This window comes from Petaurus breviceps, unplaced genomic scaffold (genome assembly GCF_028583685.1).
Source record: "Petaurus breviceps papuanus isolate PSGF00001 unplaced genomic scaffold, PetGlider_PUasm1.0 90591, whole genome shotgun sequence".
Classification (NCBI taxonomy): Eukaryota; Metazoa; Chordata; class Mammalia; order Diprotodontia; family Petauridae; genus Petaurus; species Petaurus breviceps.
In genome coordinates this window covers 2124377-2144521 of record NW_027187280.1, presented here as the reverse complement: position 1 = coordinate 2144521, position 20145 = coordinate 2124377, and the positions used below count along the sequence as shown (strand labels likewise).

The 20145-nt window shown below is 42.7% G+C and overlaps 1 protein-coding gene across 5 annotated transcripts in view; it reads right to left on the bottom strand.

The window, feature by feature from the left end:
- Nucleotides 1-1709: 1709 nt before the first annotated feature.
- Nucleotides 1710-20145, bottom strand: part of ARHGAP40 (Rho GTPase activating protein 40) — a 120113-nt gene continuing 101677 nt past the window's right edge. For all 5 annotated transcript variants that reach the window (XM_069063552.1, XM_069063553.1, XM_069063550.1 and 2 more), the window contains 6 exons: nucleotides 19075-19281; nucleotides 17394-17534; nucleotides 11664-11824; nucleotides 9089-9144; nucleotides 5392-5511; nucleotides 1710-4087 (listed from right to left, as the gene is read on the bottom strand). In XM_069063552.1, the coding sequence (XP_068919653.1) occupies nucleotides 5405-5511; nucleotides 9089-9144; nucleotides 11664-11824; nucleotides 17394-17534; nucleotides 19075-19281 (672 nt within the window). In that variant the 3' untranslated portion in view covers nucleotides 1710-4087; nucleotides 5392-5404. The remainder of the gene's footprint in view (nucleotides 4088-5391; nucleotides 5512-9088; nucleotides 9145-11663; nucleotides 11825-17393; nucleotides 17535-19074; nucleotides 19282-20145) is intronic.

The following is a 20145-nucleotide window of genomic DNA, read 5'->3' as shown; positions in this document are numbered from 1 at the left end:
TTTATGTGATGCTACATTAAATGTTTTTAAAAACAAACAGACCAAAAAACCCCAAACCCAAACTCAAATGGGCAGCATAGCTGCCCCAAGAAAACTGAAATAAGGACCAGGGATCAAGAGAGCTGGGGGAAGATCCAAAGCCTGCCCATTCTGACTGCTGCCTGGGAACTTGCCTGGCTCCCTGCAGACAAGCTGATGGTGTGATGATCAATCACCAAGCAGTCCAAAGGAACTGAGAGAGATGAGTGCTCTGATAATGCAGAAGATAAATGGAGGGACTGAAATTTGATTAAATTGGTATCTTCCTTCAGATGATCTCTGAGAAAAGCTGGAAAGACAAAACTGCCAGGAAATTCCTCGTCTGTTGCAGAGACATTGAGCCAAGGCTGTAGCAAAAGGCTTTTCTCCCAAAAGAAGCCTCAGAGGCAGCAACACCATCTCTCTTCTATGTCAAGGTGATCTTCCTCTTTCTTGAAGCTCCTTCACCTAGACTGAGTCAGGACCCTGGACAGAAGCCCAGTTCTACCAGTGACTGTGACTTCAGGAAAATTGCTTAACTTTTCAGTCAGTGAGTCAAGTCTAAACACAAAGTCAAGTCAAAACACAAAGAATGAAACAATTTCTACTCAGAGGGAGTTTACATTAGAACAAAGAAGACAAGGACGTGTAAAAATATATACAGAAAAAATATAAAGAGAAATTGTAACAAATAAATACAAGGTAGTTAAACTACAGAATCTTAGAGAGTCAAATAAACAGGCCAGACCCTGAGGGGAACCAGAGCATCTTTTACCTTTATCTCCATACATATTCACACCACCCAGCCCCTAGTAAAAAGTAAACAAACTCCTTAAAGTAGTGACTCCTGGTTTGGTTTGGTTTTTAAATTTTTGTATCTCCAGTGCCTAACACAATGCCTTGCACCTTTACTATTGCTCAGTCTTGTCTAAATCTATATGACTCCATGGACTTTGTCTTTGCAAAGATATGATAAGGAACTGAGGCAAAGAGGGGTTAAATGACTTGCCCAGGGTCACACAGCTAGTAAGTACTTGAAGCCAAATTTGAACTCAGATCTTCCTGACTCCAAACCTAGTGCTCTATCCACCTAGTTGCCCCAATGTCTTGCACCTTGTAAGTGCTAAATAAATGCTTGCTAAATTGAATTGTTGAATCTGATCCAATTCCAAGAAACAGAAACCCAGAGAGGGAAGAGAATAAGCATTTATTAAGTGACTACTATATGCCAGGCAGTATGCTAAGTACTTTACAAATATTATCTCATTTGAGGTTGAATGATCTGTCCAGGTTCACACAGCAAGGCAGAGGCAGAATGTGGGCTACAACTCAGGCCTCCTGAGAGGAATGCTTCATGAACAGCACGGACAGGATAAGACTATGGTGTTTCACTTCTGAATTCATTACATGCTTACCTGATTATCTTAGGTGAAATGTGTTACTTAATTGCTTTAGTAAAAATCGGTTGAATGGCAACAAAAACATCTTTTATTTAAACCTATTGTGCTACTTCCTAGGACAGGGGTGGGAAACCTGCGGCCTGGAGGCCACATGGGGCCTTTGACCGCACTTGAGGACCTAGACGTTCACATTTGGCCTCAAGGCCCACCCCTGTCCTAGGACATGTGCTACTCACTGAAAATTGGAATGGGAGGGGGGAAGGGAAAAACCTTGAGACACAAGACACTGAAAAGATTTAAACTTTTCCATATCTTTATTACTGAGTTTTAAATACAACTTTAAAAAATGAAAAGATAATAAATTCAATACTTAAAACCAAGAACTTGTGTTTTAACCTCTTCGTTTTCTTCTCCTCTGCCAAGCAAAGAAATAAAAGATGGCAGGAACACCTGTGTGAGGTCGTGGAAAGAGCCCCTAGGGTCTGGAATCACAAGCTCTGGGTATGAATCTTCACTCTGCAAGCCTAGGCAAGTCACCTCACTTTTTTGGGCTTCTGTTTCTTCATTTATAAAAAACAAAGACGTTGAATGACATGATCTCTAAGGTCCCTTTCAGCACCAAATCCTACAGTCCAATGACCACTATCAAAGCTGACATTGCTGGCACCAATTTGAATCTAAATTCAGTCCCAAGGATGGACTCTATCTCTGCTCCATGATTTGAAGCCAAGGGACATCAGAGGTCATCTAGCATGACCCCTGCCCCCCCAAGCCCCATTTACAAAGGAAGAATTGAGACCCAGAGAGGTTAAGGGACCTGCCAAAGGCTGCATGGGTCTTGGACCCCAGGCCAGCTACTGCACCATTATCATATGTCAAATTCACAGCAATTTCCCTGAAAAAAACTTGGCCTCTTTACTGAGCTACTGAAGTTCTATGTTCCCATCTCCCTTGGCCACAATCTCTAGTTAAACCCAAAGGACAGTGATAGAACTCATGGAGGCCCAGAAGTACCAAAGAGATTCTCAGCATGGCAAGATCACAGCACAAGGACTCTTGATTGTCTGGAGCAAGCAGCACTGATCCCCATGGGGGAGGAGGCAGGGGAGTTAGAAGGTACTGGAAATGCTCAAGGAGCCAAGAGGAAAAGTCAGAAGTCGAGCCCATTCTGTTCGGAAAAGTGGGGCTATTCAGGAGGAAACCCCAGGGTACAGGGACACATCCTTCCCATTCTTGTTGTTTTGGTTTTAGGACAATCTGCTACTTCTTGCCTCTCACGACAGTGTGGGATGTTGCAAATGTTTACGCAGAGTCAGAATAATTTGTCCTCTTCGCTTCCCTAATCACGGCTAGAAGCCAGGGTACTCAGGCAAAGATGCAGCCCCAGCTACATCTGAGGACAATGGAGCAGAGCAGTAGGGTCCTGCCCTCCCCCCTCCCCAAACTGTGCCTGGGAGGATGGGCTGTTTCTACTGTCCCTGGCCAAGGGCAAGGTCTCCTTCTCTACCTGGGAGATAGCCAGAGTCAGGACTCTAATGTGGCTACTTTGACTTTTTTAACCACATCAGAAAGGCTTGAAGGCTTTGTTTTCATTCACTATATTCCACCAGATGCTTTTAACTATCAATATGTATACAGTTCTGAGACAAAGACCAAAGACATAGCCTCCAAGACAATGATAAGACCCAAGGGAGGAGAATGGCAATATGGCTCAGGGCACTGGACATCTCTAAGTGTCACCAATGGGGTCAGAGCATGATTCCCTAGGCACTCTTCCATAAGCAAATCTTACATATGGAGAAGGGATTTCCAACAGAGGAATCAGACATCATACCAGACATATTTTTAAAAGTTAAGACACTGGATGCTTCTTGAGCAAGAAGTAATACTGGGTCATTGAACTGGCAAGAAAGGGTCAAAATAGATCTTCAAAGACCCCTAATACTCAGCTTGATTTCTGGACAATAACCAATGGTGACTCTGAGGAAAGTGACTCCAAAGTCTCATGAATAAAAAGGACAAAATCACTTTGGAAAGTTGGAGTAGGCAGCTCAGGAAATGAGTGGCTGGGGTAATAGCCCACATCCTCGTCTTGGGAAGAGTCTTCCAGTAGAATGCAAGCTCCTTAAGGGCAGGATGGATGGATGGATTGAGATCTCTTGCCTAAGAAAGATTCTACTGCATCCCTGAGAAGCAGTATTTCTTCTCTGTGTAGAGTAGAGAACTAAAGAAAACACAAGGGAGCTGTTCTCATCACCAGTAGCCACAACGCTTTCCAAAATGGGAATGCCTTTCTCAGCTGCATACTTTTCTTTCAGAATTGCAGTTTCTAGGACCTATTTTTTCTCTCTCTTCTATGAGTCAGTGCCCAATAATGGGCTAGGATTTCACTGCAGGTTGGTTTCTGGGCAACCATTGGCCAGAATGCTGTATGGGACAATGTCTGCCCACCTAGATTGGTTATTCACACATCACAAGTGGCAGGCACTGTGCTGCTGATCAGCTGGGCTCTTTGGAACATGAAGTGATCTGTAGCTTCCACAATTCCACCCACCTTCAGGATGAATTCTGCACATCTTCCAGATAAAGGCACTGGATGGGGAAAATGGCACAGAAGTGCTCAAAAGGAAAAAAACGTCCTTCCTGCTGCTCTTTTTTTCTTTCTGACCCTAGGGAATAAATTGAATAAAACACAAAGCAAACCTAAGCAACCTCAGAATCAAAAGGGACCCCAAAATCAGCCAGCCCAATTGGAATCTAAGGAAGAATCCTCTGCATTGCAGCTCTGACAAGTGACCAGCCAGGATATTCTCAAAGATCTCCAGTAATGGGGAAAGAAGATTTCTTCCTCTGCCAAGAGATCATTCCATTTTTGGACACCTTTGATTATTAGGAAGTTTTTCTTCCTATCAAGCCTAAATTTTCAGCCTTTCTCTACAGTTTCTACCATGGCAGATCCTCTGACCACAGCTAGAATACTACATTCCATTCTAGGTACCACATTTTAAGAAGGGCACTGAGCATGTAAAGTGATGGGGACAAAGATGGTTGAGGGGACTGAATTGAATGCCAGGATATACTAGTATCAGTTGAATAATATTGTATGTCTAACTTAGAGAAAACATTTAGTATGAAACATTAGATTTAAGTATTTGAAAAATTATCATGAGGAAGATGGATTAGGTTTATTCTATTTGGTTCCAGAAGATTTATCTTGGAACCATGGGAAGATGTTCCCAGAGGTAACATACTGTTTCTTATAAGAGATGACTTCCTGGAAGCTCAAGTTAACCCAAAGCAGAAAGAATGCCCCAGTAGATAGTAAGCTCCCTATCATTGGAAGTCATTAAGTAAAAGGCTGGATAGTCATTTCTCAGGGATGCTGTACAGCAGAGGTGTCATACTCACAGTCCATAAAAACCCCAAGAGAAAACCAAATTAAGATATAATTGGGAAAATGTTTAACAAAATAAATAAAAATACAATACAGCATAGGCAATGTTAATTTGTAGTTTTCTGAGTCAGAGTTTGATAGCACTGCTCTAAAGGAGATTTTTTTGCTCTTAGAAATTAGACTTGAATTAGAAAGATGCTGAGTGAAGAAGCTCCCTCCAGCTAGGAGACTGTGGTTCTAGTCCTTCCCTGGGACCAGGTAGAACAAATCTAATCCCCCTTCTTGCTGACAGCCTTTGAGATGCTTAAAGACAGCAATGTTCTGGCCCTTAATACTTCTATTTTTCGGTCTAAGCTGGGTTCTAAGGAAAGAAAACTTCAGAGGCATTGTGAGTTTGAAAGGACCTTGGACAGGATCTCAATCCACCTTGACAATAGCATGTTCAAAGCTTCTCCATCTAAGGCCATGGAAGACCTTTCTCCTCCCCCCGCCCCCAATCAAGGGAGTAAAGGCTACTCTCAGCAGGGGATGTGGCTGCTCATCTTTCCCCAAGACCAAAGTACAAAAGATATCACTTACCGTGGTAACTCTCCTAAAGTGTCCGGGGTAAGGTGGGGCTCTGTTTGATGACCCACTCCCCATGAGGGTTGATATGGTACAGATCTAAGAGGTAGGTGTCTGGATCCAGGCAATGTTCACCTGTGGGACAAAGGGACAATTGAAAAATAGCCATCAGTCCTGGTAGAAATGGAGGAGGAAGAAGAAAACAGGAAGAGGAAGAGAAAGAAAGTTTTCAAATACAATGCCCTTAGACAAGGCAAGTCTTTATTGTATAGGTGAAGAAGCTGATGGACAGATTAGGTAAAATGACTTCTCCAAGGTCATACAACTAGTATGTAGCAGACCTGAGGAAAGCAGAAAGGAAGCAGAGAAGGGAAAAGAAAAGGAGGAGGAGAATAGAAAAAGAGAAGAGAAAAAGAAAGAGACAGTGGAGAAGAATAACAACAGGAAGAAAAGGCCACATTTACACAGTTTTAAAGTTTCCAAAACCTTTCCCCACGTATTGAAAGTTTTTATTGTATAGGTGAAGAGTGAGGGCCAGAGAAGGGATTACCTTGGTCAAGGTCACATGACTAGCATGAGAGTTGAGAAAAGCAGGAGAAAGAAGTGGAAGAAGTAGAAGGGAGAGAAAGAGTAACAGAAAAAGGAAAAAGAGAAAGAGCACTACATTCCTACAGGGTTTTAAAGCTTCCAAAGATCCTTCCCCATGAAATCTAAGTATTAATTGTAAAGGTGAAGAAGTTGCAGGCCAGAGAAGTAGCATGCCTTTTCCAAGTTCATCCAGCTGCTAATGTCAGAGTTCAGAATCGATCCAGGTGGTCTGACTCCAGGTCCAATGCTGTTTCTACCAACCCATACAGCCTCTCACAAAAAATGCTTCTGATGAACAAAGTGCATTTGCTGAACTCATATAAGTTGGGGGTGTTCCATGGATTTTATCAGATACTTATTGAATTGTCTGTTAACCAAGCAGCCTGTGAATCACCCAAAGCAATGCTCTAAACACTCTGGAGAGAAATATTTGGCTTCCGATGATTAGAACACAGAATTGATGAGGCCAAGGCTATAGATTGCATCTGTGTAGGGGCTGGCTAGCTTCCCACAGAAGAATATTCCACATTCTGACTGACTCCAAATCCCATTTTCAGCCTCACCCCTAACTCTATTCTCATTCTGAGTTCCTAAATCCCAGGCCATCTATTAAAAACCTATCACAAGGGCAGATAGGTTGCACAGTGGATAGAGCACTGGCCCTAGAGTAAAGAGGATCTGAGTTCAAATCCAGTCTCAGACACCAGCTGTGTGACCCTGAGCAAGTCATTAAACCCAGACTGACTCAAAAAAAAACACACACAAAAAAACAAAAAACCTTATCATGTATTGCAAACTGTGTATAGAGCCAGGTATTGGGAGAGATACAAAGTTTAAATAAAATAAGTTCCCCTATTATTAGAATGCTAGCCTCCTTGAGGACAGGTACTGTCTTCTGTCTTTTGACGTTCTTTGTATCCCCACCACTTAGCCCAGTATACAGTCAGGGTCTAATTAATGTTTATTGACTGGTGTCAGAGAGCAGATACCATAAGAGATGGATATGATACAAATATAAATACCTAAAACACAATTTTAACTGATAAGTGCATCAGAGACATGTGAAACAAAAATGCTTAGTGAGATCTGAGTGCTTTCAGCCTACAAACAGAACTTATCTAGATAGGCTTCTCAGAGTAGGTATAAAGTTGAACTTTAGGGGCAGCTAGGTGGTGCAGTGAATAGAGCAACGGCCCTGGAGTCAGGAGGACCTGAGTTCAAATCCAGCGTCAGACACTTAATACTTACTAGCCATGTGACCTTGGGCAAGTCACTTAACCCCAATTGCCTTGCCTTCCCCCTCCAAAAAAAAAAGCAAAAAACAAAACAGAAAGTTTTGTTGCATAGGAATTTCACAGGCAAAGGGGAAAAAAAGAAGGGTGTTCCTGGCAAAGGGAACAGTGTGAGCAAAGCATAAGGTAGGAGAGTACATGATAAATTCAGAGACAGCTGAGAATTGTGCAGTTCCCTGAAGTTTTGGGTGTCCAAAGGTAAGTAGTATGAAATACGGTTAGAAAATGTAGTGGTAAATGGTAAAAACTGCCTTGAAAACCAGGCAGAGGGATCTGAGCTTTACTCAGGAGACAACAGGGAGTCGCTGAAGACTGTTAAGCAGAAGGCTGAAATGTCCAGCCAGATCTGTGCCTTAGCTTTCTAAACCTAGCCAAAGTCTGATACCAGATCCCTTTGCCCAGGTCAGATGCCATCTCTCTTTCCCTTCAGCCAGAAACAATTGCTTCCACCTCTGAACACTCAGAATGCTTCTTACCTCTGTGAAGGCATTTAAAAATAACTGTTTCATGTTGAAGTTCTCTGGGCATCTATGGTATCTTCCCTGTTAGACTGTGAGCTCCACAAGAGCAGCAATAGCTTTTTTATTTATATGATCATAGACTTCAGAGGTAAAAGGAACTTGAGAGGTCATTAAGTCCAACCCCTTGTTTTACAGATGAAGAAACAGGCCCATAGTGGTTAAGTGACTTGCCTAAAGTCACACAGGTTAATTAATTAAGAGAATCAGGCTTTGACTTGTGGAAGCATATTTTAAAACATTTTTTTTTGCAAAACTAAAAGTGCTAATAAATAATATTTTGTCTAAATAATTTTTGTCTAAAGCCCTTTTAAAAAACCTTGGGAAAGCCCTTTGAAAAGGTAGGTCAAAGACAAAGATTCTTCATTGGGAAATGGAGTAAGGATAGTGCTCAACCTTTTAACCAAGAGAGTAACTCTTGTCTAGTTTATATATCATTGTTTTCCCACTCACCAGAAGTGAAGTGACTAGTGCCAAGACCTACCCTTTTCTCTAGAGAAAGAATACTGGTATCTATCCCAGGAGGCCTTTGTTTATTCCTGGAGTGAGAAAAGTGGTCCAGGAGGGAACAGAATTGTTGACTTGACTCTTCTGGAAGGATAATTCAAACTGTGTTGTAATTTACTTCCTTGGGATTCCTGTATTGCTCCCTATAATCATCTTGAGGTAGAGAGTTGTGCCAGAGGGCAAGGGGGACTATGCCTTTCTTAAAATAGATGGCAGAAGTTGGGCTCTCAGCTCCACACACTTTGCATCTGCTGCTCTGCCTGGTTTCAAGTATATGGAACAAGATGCCCCCTCATCAGGTACCCCCTGGTGTCCCTGACTCTCCTTGATCCCCATTTTCCTGCCTCCTTTTGTGTGTTGTCTTCCCCCATTAGATTGTAAGTTCTTTGAGGGCAGGGACTTTTCTTTCTTATTCTTAATTATATCCTCAGCACTTAGCTCAATGCCTGGCACATAGAAGGCACTTAATGTCTAGTGAATTGAAAAATATTGAATAAAATTGTTTCTGGAAGAGTTGAGCCTAAACATAGAGTACAGTAATAGTATATTATTTTTTTCTTCAACAGAACCTAGGTTATTTAATTTCAAATCTGGCATTTTTTTCATTGAGTCATATTTGGTTTTCCCCACAGGCTTAAGCACAATGCCTAGATAGTGGGTGAGCTGACAAATGAATGAATGAAATCCCACAATCAAAAAACCTTCTTCTGATTGCCTTCATAGATATGTCCCACTCAAAGAGAGAATGACTGGTAGATATGGATCAGTGCCAAAGTGACTGTCTAAAAGGCCCAACAGCAGACTTACTTATGTTCCCACCGACTTCATAGAGGAGTAGGTTTGATGATTCAATAGGCCCATTACTGCAGGACACAGAAAAAAAGATACATATGTCAGTGAGGATGGCCCAAAGACAGCCAAGGCATTCCTAATGACACAAACTCTCATTTCAATGGGGCATTAAGGTTTGCATAGGACTTTTCAAATAGCCACCCTATAAGAAAAGTAGGGAAATGATTATTGCCTCCATTTCACAGAAGATCAAAGGATCATAAGAGCAAAAAGACCCAAAAGGGACCAAAGAGACCATTTAGTCCAAACTCTTCATTTAATAGATGAGTCAGCTGAGGTTCAGCCCCATTAAGTGACTTGCCTTCCATTATGTACCTAGCTAGTAAGCTGGGACGGGAAGGCAGGTTTTTTTTAATTGAAATTCAGTGCCCTTTCTACTAACTCCACAATACTTCTTCAACATGAATGAGAGGCTCTTTAAAGACCCCACACCTGGAAGTACAGGCCCCACTGATCTCTTAGGCATAATCTTGGACAAGTCCCTTACCCACTCTCAGCTTTGGTTTTCTCCTTTGTAAAATGATAAGAATGGGTGATCTCTAAGATCATGGTCTGGTCAGGGAAAGGCACAAAGGCACATACCAGGAATGGGTGACAAGTCTTTATGGGAGGGGAGGCGGGGCAAGAATATAACTAAACAGATTTGACTCATGCACAACACATAGAGGCCTGAAGAAAACTAACACAGGTCAGCAAGACAAGAGTAGCCTGGTCAAAGCCCCAGGGTAAGGGATGGGAAAGCGGGATCCAACTTTAAGCCATTTCCTTTCCTTCCTTCTCTCCTGGCTAGGGGTGGGCATAGGCATGATAATATAGAGAGGGCTGGGACCTTAGTCTGTTCCACTCATTGGCAGACATTTTTCCTTGAGATGATACTTGTTACAGAGAATTTAAGCCCTGTGTTATCTTAACTGAGTTTAAATCTGAACTCTGATATTGACTACTTTTGTAAGCTTGGACAAATCATTTCCCCTCTGAGGCTGCAGTTTCTGTATCTCTAAAATGACGCAGTTGGACTAAATTAATTGTAAGGTCCCTTCCAGTTAAACCCTGCGATATATGAACTTAATCCTATTGACAATAAGAAAAATTCCTAATAGTCTTTATCTATGGTGAACAACAGGGACTAAGTTTAAATTTGCATCAGAGATTTGTGAGCAAGAACACTGGACTTGGGAGTCAGGAGAACTCGATTCTAATGCTGATTCTGCACAGTACTACTTGTATGACCTTGGGAAAGTCCCTTCTATTCTTTGAGATGTGACTTCTGCATATGTAAAATGAAGGAATGGGACTCAGAGGCCTCAAAGTTTCTCTTCCTCACTGAGATTCTGGAATCCTATTTCCTTTTTATGTGAGTAGGTCTCATTTATCTTGTCAATCAGGTTGGCATTGGGAGAGGGCAAAGCCTCTCACTAGCATCACAAAGTCACCCAATGGACTGAACATGAACTCCTGCTTCCTCTGCTCCCAACAGGCCAGGCAGCAGTGATGGGATGAGCCCTCAAAGACACTTGGTCCTGGGGCTTACTTTCTGCTAGGATCCTGCCAGCTATGTGCAAGGTGCTTAGGGGAAAAGCACTTTGTAAATATAGACTATTTAGAACACAGAAGCACTATAGAAATGGAAATTACTGTTATCCTGTCCTCCCAAAAAAGTCTTCCCCTCCAAAGCCAAGGCATGAGTAGTTTTAGAGCAAAAGATATTAAACAACTAACAGGTCAGTAGCCCTTCAAAACAATACCCATACACTGCTCAAATTGTCTTTTTTCTCTGAGGAGAGAGACATTCTCTCTCATTAGGTCATAGCAGCTCTCTTTGGTCATCCTAAATAGCAATGTGTCTCTTTAAGGGAGCTTGGGGCCATGTGGGATAGTATTTAATGTTAAATTTATGCTATGACATCATCAGAAACTCAAGAGTTGAAAGGAATCTTAGCGGTCATCTAGTCCAACACTCACATTTTACAGAGGAGGAAACTGAGGCCCATAGAGGGGGAATGACTTGTACAAGCTTACACAGATAGTTAAGCAACTCTGTGATTTGAATATAGGGATCTATGCATCTATCTACCTCTCTATCTATCCATCCATCCATCCATCCATCCATCTATCATCTATCTATTTTTAGCTTTCAATATTCCCATTTATAAGATTTTGAATTCTAAATTTTTCCCTTTCCTTCCCTTCCCCTCTCCCCAAGACAGCAGGTAATCTGATACAGGTTATCAGATATAGGCTACATACATAATCTTGCTACAGCATTTAGAGCAGAAAGGATCTTACCTGATGTAACCCTTTCATTTTACAGAAGGAGAAACTGAGGGCTAGAGAAGGGAAGTGACTTACCCAAAGTCACAAAGCTATTGTGGTTAGAACAAATAGCTTAAGAGGGGCAAAGGCTATGGACCTAATTTTTGTAGGGGCAAGCTAAAAGGCAGCAGTGATATTCAGACTAGGGTGCACTGACTCTGAACTCAGCAATCTTTGGTTCACTAGCTCAGGCCCGCAGTTTCTAGGCAGGGGTTACCATTGGATTAGGTTGACGGTTTTCATGACATTCCAGCTGTTGGAGCAGAGGTGTCTCTGGAACTGCTTGAGCACATCAGCAGCTCTGGTGCTGTTGTGTAGGGGCACCTCTAAACAGTCCTTCAGGAGCAGAGCGGCCTGGATTTTCACCACTTTGGATGGCTGAGGAATAAAGAATGCATAAGTGCATGCACAAACATGGAGAGACGCCTTAAAGAAGAACAGAGTTCCTCTCATTACTCTGGACTTTCTCTAACAATGAGCCAGAAACCTCTTCACCCTCCAAGATCATCACACTTCTGGATTTCTCACACTGGAAGTACCCTCCATCCTTGTGACCTCTCTCCCTCTGATTGGCTGATTCTTCCTAGATCCTCCTTTTTAAGGAAGATGCCCAAACTAGTTGGATGGCTCAGTATATAGAACGCTGGACCTGGAGTAAAGAAGACCCAAGTTCAAATTCAGCCTCAGACACTTATTAGCTGTGAGATCCTGGGCAAATCACTTAACCTGTGTTTACCTTAATCTAAGAGAAGGAAATAGCAAATAACTCCAGAATCTTTGCCAAGAAAACCCCATGGACAGTATGATCCGTGTGGTCAGGAAGAGGTGGACATGACTGAACAACAACAAAGCCAGACCAGCCGTGTCTTCCTTCCGCTGCAGGCTGTACTTTGGACTCTCCAGACTTGCTTTACAATGCTCAGCTCGCCAGATACCTTCATCATCCTCCAACCTCCCAGCTTCCTTTTAGGTTATCTTCCCCCATTAGACTGTAAACACCTTGAGGGAAAGGACTGCTTTTCTTTCTGCTAGTATTTGCATTCCTAGCACTTAGCAGGGTGCCTGGCATTAATAAATAGTAAGCCTTAATGCCTGTGGACTTGACATGTGTACACACCCCAGGCAAACTGGCCAATCTGCTGCCTTGCATTCCATCTTCTTTCTCCACTTCTTGTCTCACAAGCCTAGAACGTACTCCCCTCCTCATCTCTGCTCTCAGAACTCTTGGCTTCCTGCAAGGCTCTGCCCAAGCACCATCTCTTCCTTGTTCAGTCATGTCTAATTCTCCATGACCCCCTGTGGGGTTTTCTTGGCAAGGATTTTTTTCTTGGCAAGGAGCAGTTGGCCATTTCCTTCTCCAGCCCATTTTACAGATGAGGAAACTGAGGCAAACAGGGTAAAGTGACTTGCCACAGCTAGCAAGTGTCAGAGGCTGGCCTGGTGCTCTATCTACCATGCCACCTAGCTGCCATCTCCTACACAAGGCCAATCCTTCTTCTCCCAGGGCTTAGTGCCTTCTCTTCTGAAATGCCTTTGTATTTGTAAATATCTATTTTGCATTTTCTTAGAGAAGATGTGCACAATTCAATAAGTACCTGCTATATATTTCCAGTGATCTCAAGCTGGTCACTGCCACAAAGCCCATCCTTTCAATTATTATTTATTTCTTTTGGTATTCTCCTAGAGATGCCCTAAGGCTATGAATCATGGGACACCACAATCTTAGACAAATCACAATTTAGGGCAATCCCGGGGTCAATGGGTGAGCGCATTACCAATGATGTCTTGTGAGGGATGACACATAAGAAATGGCCTCAAAGACCAATGATAAATTGTGATGGGAAAGGGAGGTGAGGGGTGTCAATTAGCAAGATTGAGGGTAAGAGGTGGGCAGACCAAGTGCTGCACTGGAACCCACAAAGTCCAAGTGAAGCCTAGACCCCTTTAGGTTAACAACAGAGAAGAATAAAATGACCCCCTCGTAGGAGATAGGATTTAAAGGCTTAGTAGGAATTCAGGGGGGAAAGAACCAGAGGAAGCCTGTAAGCATACTGGGTGGTCGTTTATGGAGGATTCAAAGCCACAAACAGGATAAGAAGGCATGGGTGAGTTGCTATATGCACCTGTGGAGGGAGTAACCCTGCTGATGAGATCAAAAGATCTGCTGAAGTGCTGAATTACAGGCAAGTTGGAGTGGGGGAGGGGAGAAGCATAAAGATGAAAAAATTACGGTAGTTCCTACTCTCAAGGAGCTTATGATCCATTGTGAAGATTCAATATGTACACATATAAGTAAGATGTAAGTAGGGATGTGCTAGCTTGGGCAGCTCGGTGGCACAGCGGATAGAATGTCAGGTTTAGAGTCAGGAAGATTCATCTCCCTGATTTCATTTCTGACCTCAGGCTTGCTGTATGACCCTGGGCAAGTCATTTAATCCTGTTTGCCTCAGTTTCCTCATCTGTAAAATGAGCTGGAGAAGGAAATGACAAATCATTCCAGTATCTCTGGCAAGAAAATTGGACATAACTCAGCCAGGGATGGGGAACCTGCAGCTTCAAGGCCTTATGTGGCCCTCTAGGTCCTCAAGTGTGGCCCTTTGACTGAATTCGAACTTCACAGATTAAGTCAAATCCAAACTTCACAGAACGAATCAAGCTTGGATTCAGTTTAAGTAAGTGCTCAGTAAATGCTTTTTCATGTATTCACTTGTGGAGGAAGTGACATATTCCTTGAAGGATGAACTCATGACTTCGAAAGGCAGAGAGAAGGAGAGAATGAATGTGTTCCAGTTGTGGGGGACAGGCTGAAAAAAATCCAGGACAAGATTAGAGAAGAGTTAGTAGCACAGCCTGACTGAACAGAGAGAGAAAGGATGAAAGGGAAATACTGTGAAATGAGCCTGGAAAGGTAGGTTGAGCAAGTCTAGGGAAGATTGTAAAGAATGTAAATTTAAGGATCTTCCCTGCCCCTAGGCTAAAGTGCACCTGGAGCCTGGGGTGGGAGGCTTGTTTTTCAGTAGATACTTCTTGATTGGCCAGTGAGTCAATAAGGTTGTTACATTCTCTGAGCCAGGAGAAGGCTATATAAGCCCTGATGTGATTTGTTTTGGGGCTCACTTTGAGAAGTGTTCAGTGATTTGATCAGATGAAACTCTGGAAAGCCATTGTCCAGAGCCCCCCCCCATCTCCCCCCACCACTCCCCCTTTGAAACCCAGATGTTGTTTGGTATGGATATAATGGTTGGACAGTTTGGAAATCTGTCTACTTGATCTGTTTTTGTCTTGATAATTCTGTCTGTATACTTTGAAGTTCGGGGTGCTGACCTTTTTCCCCTGAACTAGGTAAATGATAAATATTTGACTGATTAAAGTAAGCTTGTTAACCCATTTTGAGTTGCTTTCCTTTAGCAAAGCAGATCTAAGAACCTGTGTTGGCAGACACCCTGGGGATGCTGGGGTGCTTGCTGCTACAAAGACCTTGAATGAAAGTTAGGCTTGGGAGATCATACATTGAATGGATGCAGGAAGTTGTTTGTCTGTTTTTTTTAAATAGCATGTGAGCACAGTGAATGGCCTTTTTATTGTTTAGTCATGTCTAGTTCTTTGTGACCGCATTTGGGGTTTTCTCTTTGCCATTTTCTTCTTCAGTTCATTTTACAGATGAGGAAACTGAGGCAAACACAGTTAAATGACTTACCCAGGGTCACCCAGCTAGTAAGTGTCTGAGGCCAGATTTGAACTTAGGAAGATGAGACTTCCTGACTCCAGGCCCAATGCTCTATCCACCTACTTCCCCACTCAGCTTCCTGAATGGCCTTAGAAGGCTGTATAAACACACATAGGAGCACACAAAAGGACTTAGGGAGGCTAAGAAGAGAGAAGCATGGACAGGCACATTCTCACATAGGGATGATTTACTTCTCTCTGTTGGGCTTTAGCCAAGGAATCATGTCACTGGTGTATTCAAGAATCCAAAGTAAGAGTGAGCTTATTGGTGGTGTGTGGCCTTTCCAAAGAGCACCTAACATACTCAACAGAGAGGTGACTAACGTCTTGATGGCTTAAAGGCTATTGAAGCTTAGAATCCCTTTGTTTTTGGACAGAAGCTACACCTCCTTCTGCCTCTTGGCTTCTAATGGCAAAGATCTCCAGCCCAGACCCAAGCCATTCTGCAGAGTGGGGAGGGCAGCACACCTGGGAAAACTCACAGAGGAGGCCCAGGGTTAGGTGCCAAGGAAGCCAGGTTGAAAACAATGGCTCACATTCAGCCAGCCAGCCTCTGTCTTTTCACAGCAATAGGAGCTGTCTCCGTACATAAATACATAAAAGCAACCTTCCGGCCAAATTGAATCAGCAGCCCAGTTAGTATTTGGGAATAAAGTTGGAGCGCCCCCACGTGTTCATGGGTGGCATAGGTTTCTGTTTAAAATGACTCATCTGAGGCTGAGCAATTGGGAAAGGCAGGCCATCCAATCCAATGGATTCCCCTTCATCCCCTACATAAGGGTCTAGAAAAATTGCCAGCTAAGGTCAGAAAAGTACTATAGTGACTTACTGTGCTCATTCCCTCCTTTTCATGCCCCTCATCTCAGGGCTACCCACAGCAGCACAGTCCTTACCCAGGAGGATTCAGTTCAGAGACAAGGATGATGAGGTCACAGGTTTTAAAACTGGAATTATCAGAGATCATCTAGTCCAAGCCCCTTATTTTGTAGATGAATAAACTGAGACCCAGAGGAGAGGGACTTACCCACAGTCTCACAGTTAGTAAGTGAAGGCTTAGTGGGGATGTGAGAACTGTTTTCAAATATTTGAAGAGCTATCATATGGGAAAGGGAATAGATTTTTTTTTTCTTCTTGGTGCCAGAAGTTAGAATGAGGATCAATGAATGGGAATTGTAGAGAGGAAGGTCTAGTCAGTCAGTCAGTAAAGAAAACTACCAACTTTGGGGATATTCAAAAGGGCTTGGATGATGGTCACTTATCCAGAATCCCATAGAGGGGATCTCTGCATAGCTATCGTGAGTTAGAGCTGTTTCTGAGATCCCTTCTCTAGAGGCCGCTGGTGACTCAGCAGATAGAGCCCTGAGCCTAGAGTCAGGAAGATCTGAGTTCAAATTCAGCCTCAGACATGAACTAGGTATGTGACCTGGGGCAAGTGACTTAACTTCTGTATGCCTCAGTTTCCTCAATTAAGAAAAGGAGATGATAATAACACCCAACTTCCCAGGGGCTGCTGTGAGGATCAAATGAGATAATATTTGTAAAAAGTGCTCAGTCACAGTACCTGGAACATAATATGTGCTACAATAAATGCTATTCCCTTCTCTCCCTTCTAACCCTGGGATTCTAGGAGTCTGAGAATGAGGGAAACAAAAGCATCCTGGGAGTGAGAGATGGAAAAGATCTTACAATGGCAGGAATTTGTTTCTATCTCCAGGATCAGACCCCATTGTCTATGACCACTAGAAATACCTATACTTTACATTCACAAATCAGTACAGGGGTATCACTGGGTCAGTCCATGGGGGTGAGACCACAGATTTAAAAGGCTGGAAGGCACATGAGAAGCCATGTAGTCCAACCCCTTCTTTTTACAGATGAAGAAACTGAAGTTCAGAAAATGGAGTTGGTTTGTCCAAGGTTGCCCAGTGGTTAGAAGCAGAGTCAGAATTCAAACTCAGATACTCTCACACCTAATCCAGTGCCTAGTGAGCAAGTACGCTTTTGAACCTTGTCCTTTTGGTATCTGGTATTTGGTATCTCCATTCTGATTCGTGGGATCTGTCCAGCATTCCTGGCAATGAGATTATACACCAGGTGCCCAGGGGCCAGATACCTTGTCTCACTGGATGAACTCCACCTACATCAGTGAATACAGTGTATACAGCAGGCCCTTCAGTATGTGCTGAATTAAAGGGAAAATGCGTGACAGCTCCACACTCACCTCTTCAGGGGTCTTGTTCACCTTGTCCTTGTCCGTATGAATCTTCCTAAGGAAGTTCTTGATCCGTCTGTCATAGAACTGATGCCTCCAGCTGCTGTTCTCATTCAGTTTCCGGACTTGGGCAACCAAGAAGGAGGAGACCTAATATCAAACAAAGCCAAATGCAGTTCAAGTCAATGTGGGTTATCTCTGAAGGAAGGAAAATGAGGCAGACGTGGGGAGGAGGCAGCAAAAGTTCATCACCTAATGATCAATCTTGTTTGTACAACAATTTTTTAACTTAATATAACCAAAATTATCCTTTTTACATCTTGTAATGTTCTCTCTCTCTTGTTTGGTCATAAATTGTTCCATTCTCCATAGATCTGACAGGTTAACTATTTCATGCTCTCCTAATTTGCCTATGGTATCACCCTTTATGTCTAAATCATATACCCATTCTGACCTTATCTTGGTATACAGTATAAGGGGGCAGTCTATATCTAAGTTTCTGCCATACTGTTTTCCAGTTTTCCCAGCAGTTTTTATAATGACTGATCTTGTGATGATGAATCTTTCTGACCTTAGCTAGGCTGGTCCTTGAAAGAGGTTGCCATAGCCTGGCCCTGGTCCAGTAACTGAATAGTTTTCCAACTAGAGAAGGCCCATGAGCAATTGGGCTCCACTGGCTTAGTCTCTATGGTCCCAGGATCACCTGGGGCATCAGAATAAAACTCCATTATCACATGGCTTATCATGTGACTTGGGTTTACTTCTAGCAGAGTGACCCCTGAGTACCTCAGACACTTAACAAACTCATAAAACCACTTCCACTACCTGGGTAGCTGAATTAGGACTGTCCCAGAGTTTCCTTGGGGTTTCTTGGGGGAGGGTGGTGTCACAAGAATATACATGGAAAGCTGGAAGAGAAGAGGACGGCCCCTATTCCATTCCCTTCATCTTATATATGAGGAAACTTAGGCTTTGAAAGCTTAACTGACTTGCCCAAGGTCATATACATATTAAGTGACAAGACCCAAATTTGAACCCAGGACCTCTGGCTCCAAATCCAACATTCTTCTTACTCAACCATGCCAGTTCTTCCATTGTGGCATTGAAGCTTCCAGTAAAATGAATCAGGCTGATTCCCAAGGAGCATCTCTCACGTTCTGAAGGGTGAAATGTATAAAATGCATGCACACCTCACTTATCACAACAATAATGTGTGTAATATGCATAAACAGAATTATATTTGAAATGTTCAAGGGGTGCTCTCTTATTTAAAGGAATCAATTCAAATCAATAAGTGTACATTGAACAGTCCCCAGGTGCCCAGGACTGTGTTCCTATGGTGAATCCTTTTGAAAAGTAAAGGATTATTTCATAAAAGGAATAATCATCCCTGAAAAGGTCCATTTTCTAAACCTTGATTAGCATAAGCCAAGTAACAATCACCCCCTTTAACTTGAATTTTTTTCATTCCGCTTTCTGAGTCACAATAATAATAATAATAGCTAACATTTATACAGTACTTTATGATTTTATACTTTACTTTTCTCACTTGATAACATATCAAAAAGGAAAACAAAATGAGAGAAAAGGGGATTTTTTTTTCATCTCATAAAACCACTTCCTGAGGTCTGTCACCATTTGGATCAGTACAGAGCCAGCCCTTCCTCCATGCCCATCATCATAGACTTACAGTCCACAGAAGGTCCTGGTAATGGATCATGGCCCGAACAACATCGGCAGCACCCTCGGCCAGCTGCTTCCCCTTTCCCTCTGGAATTCTGTGAGGCTTCCCTTTATGCATGAAGAGATTTGGTGCGATCACCATGGAAACATTCCATAAAGACATTTTGTTGTTCTTCTCACGGGCAACTACCTTCCTGAGAAATTCCAGTAGGGCCTAGAGAAGGAAGGAGGAACAATACAGAGTAACAGGAAGCACCATGGTTTGGACTCACAGGACCTAGATTCAAATCCCAGCTCTGCCATTTACTAGCCGGATAACCTTGAGCTAGCCACTTCCCTTTTCTGGGATTCAGTTTCTTCTTCTGTAAAACCATGGTGTTATACTACAGGGCCTTCCAGGTCCCTGCCACTCCTAAATCCTATGTTTGAGATTTTGAAGGCAATTGGTAAAAGGCAGCTCCCAGCATTGAACCTTCCACCTCTCCCTAATGAGTATTCCAGTTCTAACCCTGAGAAGAACCCAAAGCAACAAAGGCTATGAGAATGAAAAGAGTCCTGGTTGGGATTATGGAGACCTAGGGTCTCTAGGGTCATTTCTGCCACCAACTTCCTGTGTGATCTTTGGCAAGCTGCTTAGGCTTCTATGGCTCTGTGTGCCTCTCTGTAAAATGGAATGAATCTCCTGCCTCTCACAATCACTCTCTACTCCTTAGGGATATTGTAGCTTTAGAATTAGAAGAGACCTCAGAGGGGTGGCTAGGTGGCATAATAAATAGAGCACTGGCCCTGGAGTCAGGAGGACCTGAGTTCATAATCTGCCTCAGCCACTTAACACAAAAACTAGCCGTGTGACCTTGGGCAAGTCACTTAACCCCAACTACCTTCCAAAAAGCAAAAAAAAAAAAAAGAGAGAGAGAGAAGAGACCTCAGATAAATAGTATATTTGAATATTCAAATATTTATTTGATAAATATTTATTAATTAAATAAATAAATATTTCTTAATCTCGATAAATAATCCATAGACATTTATTAAACATCTATTATGGGTCAGGTACTGTCCAAAGTCTTAATTACTC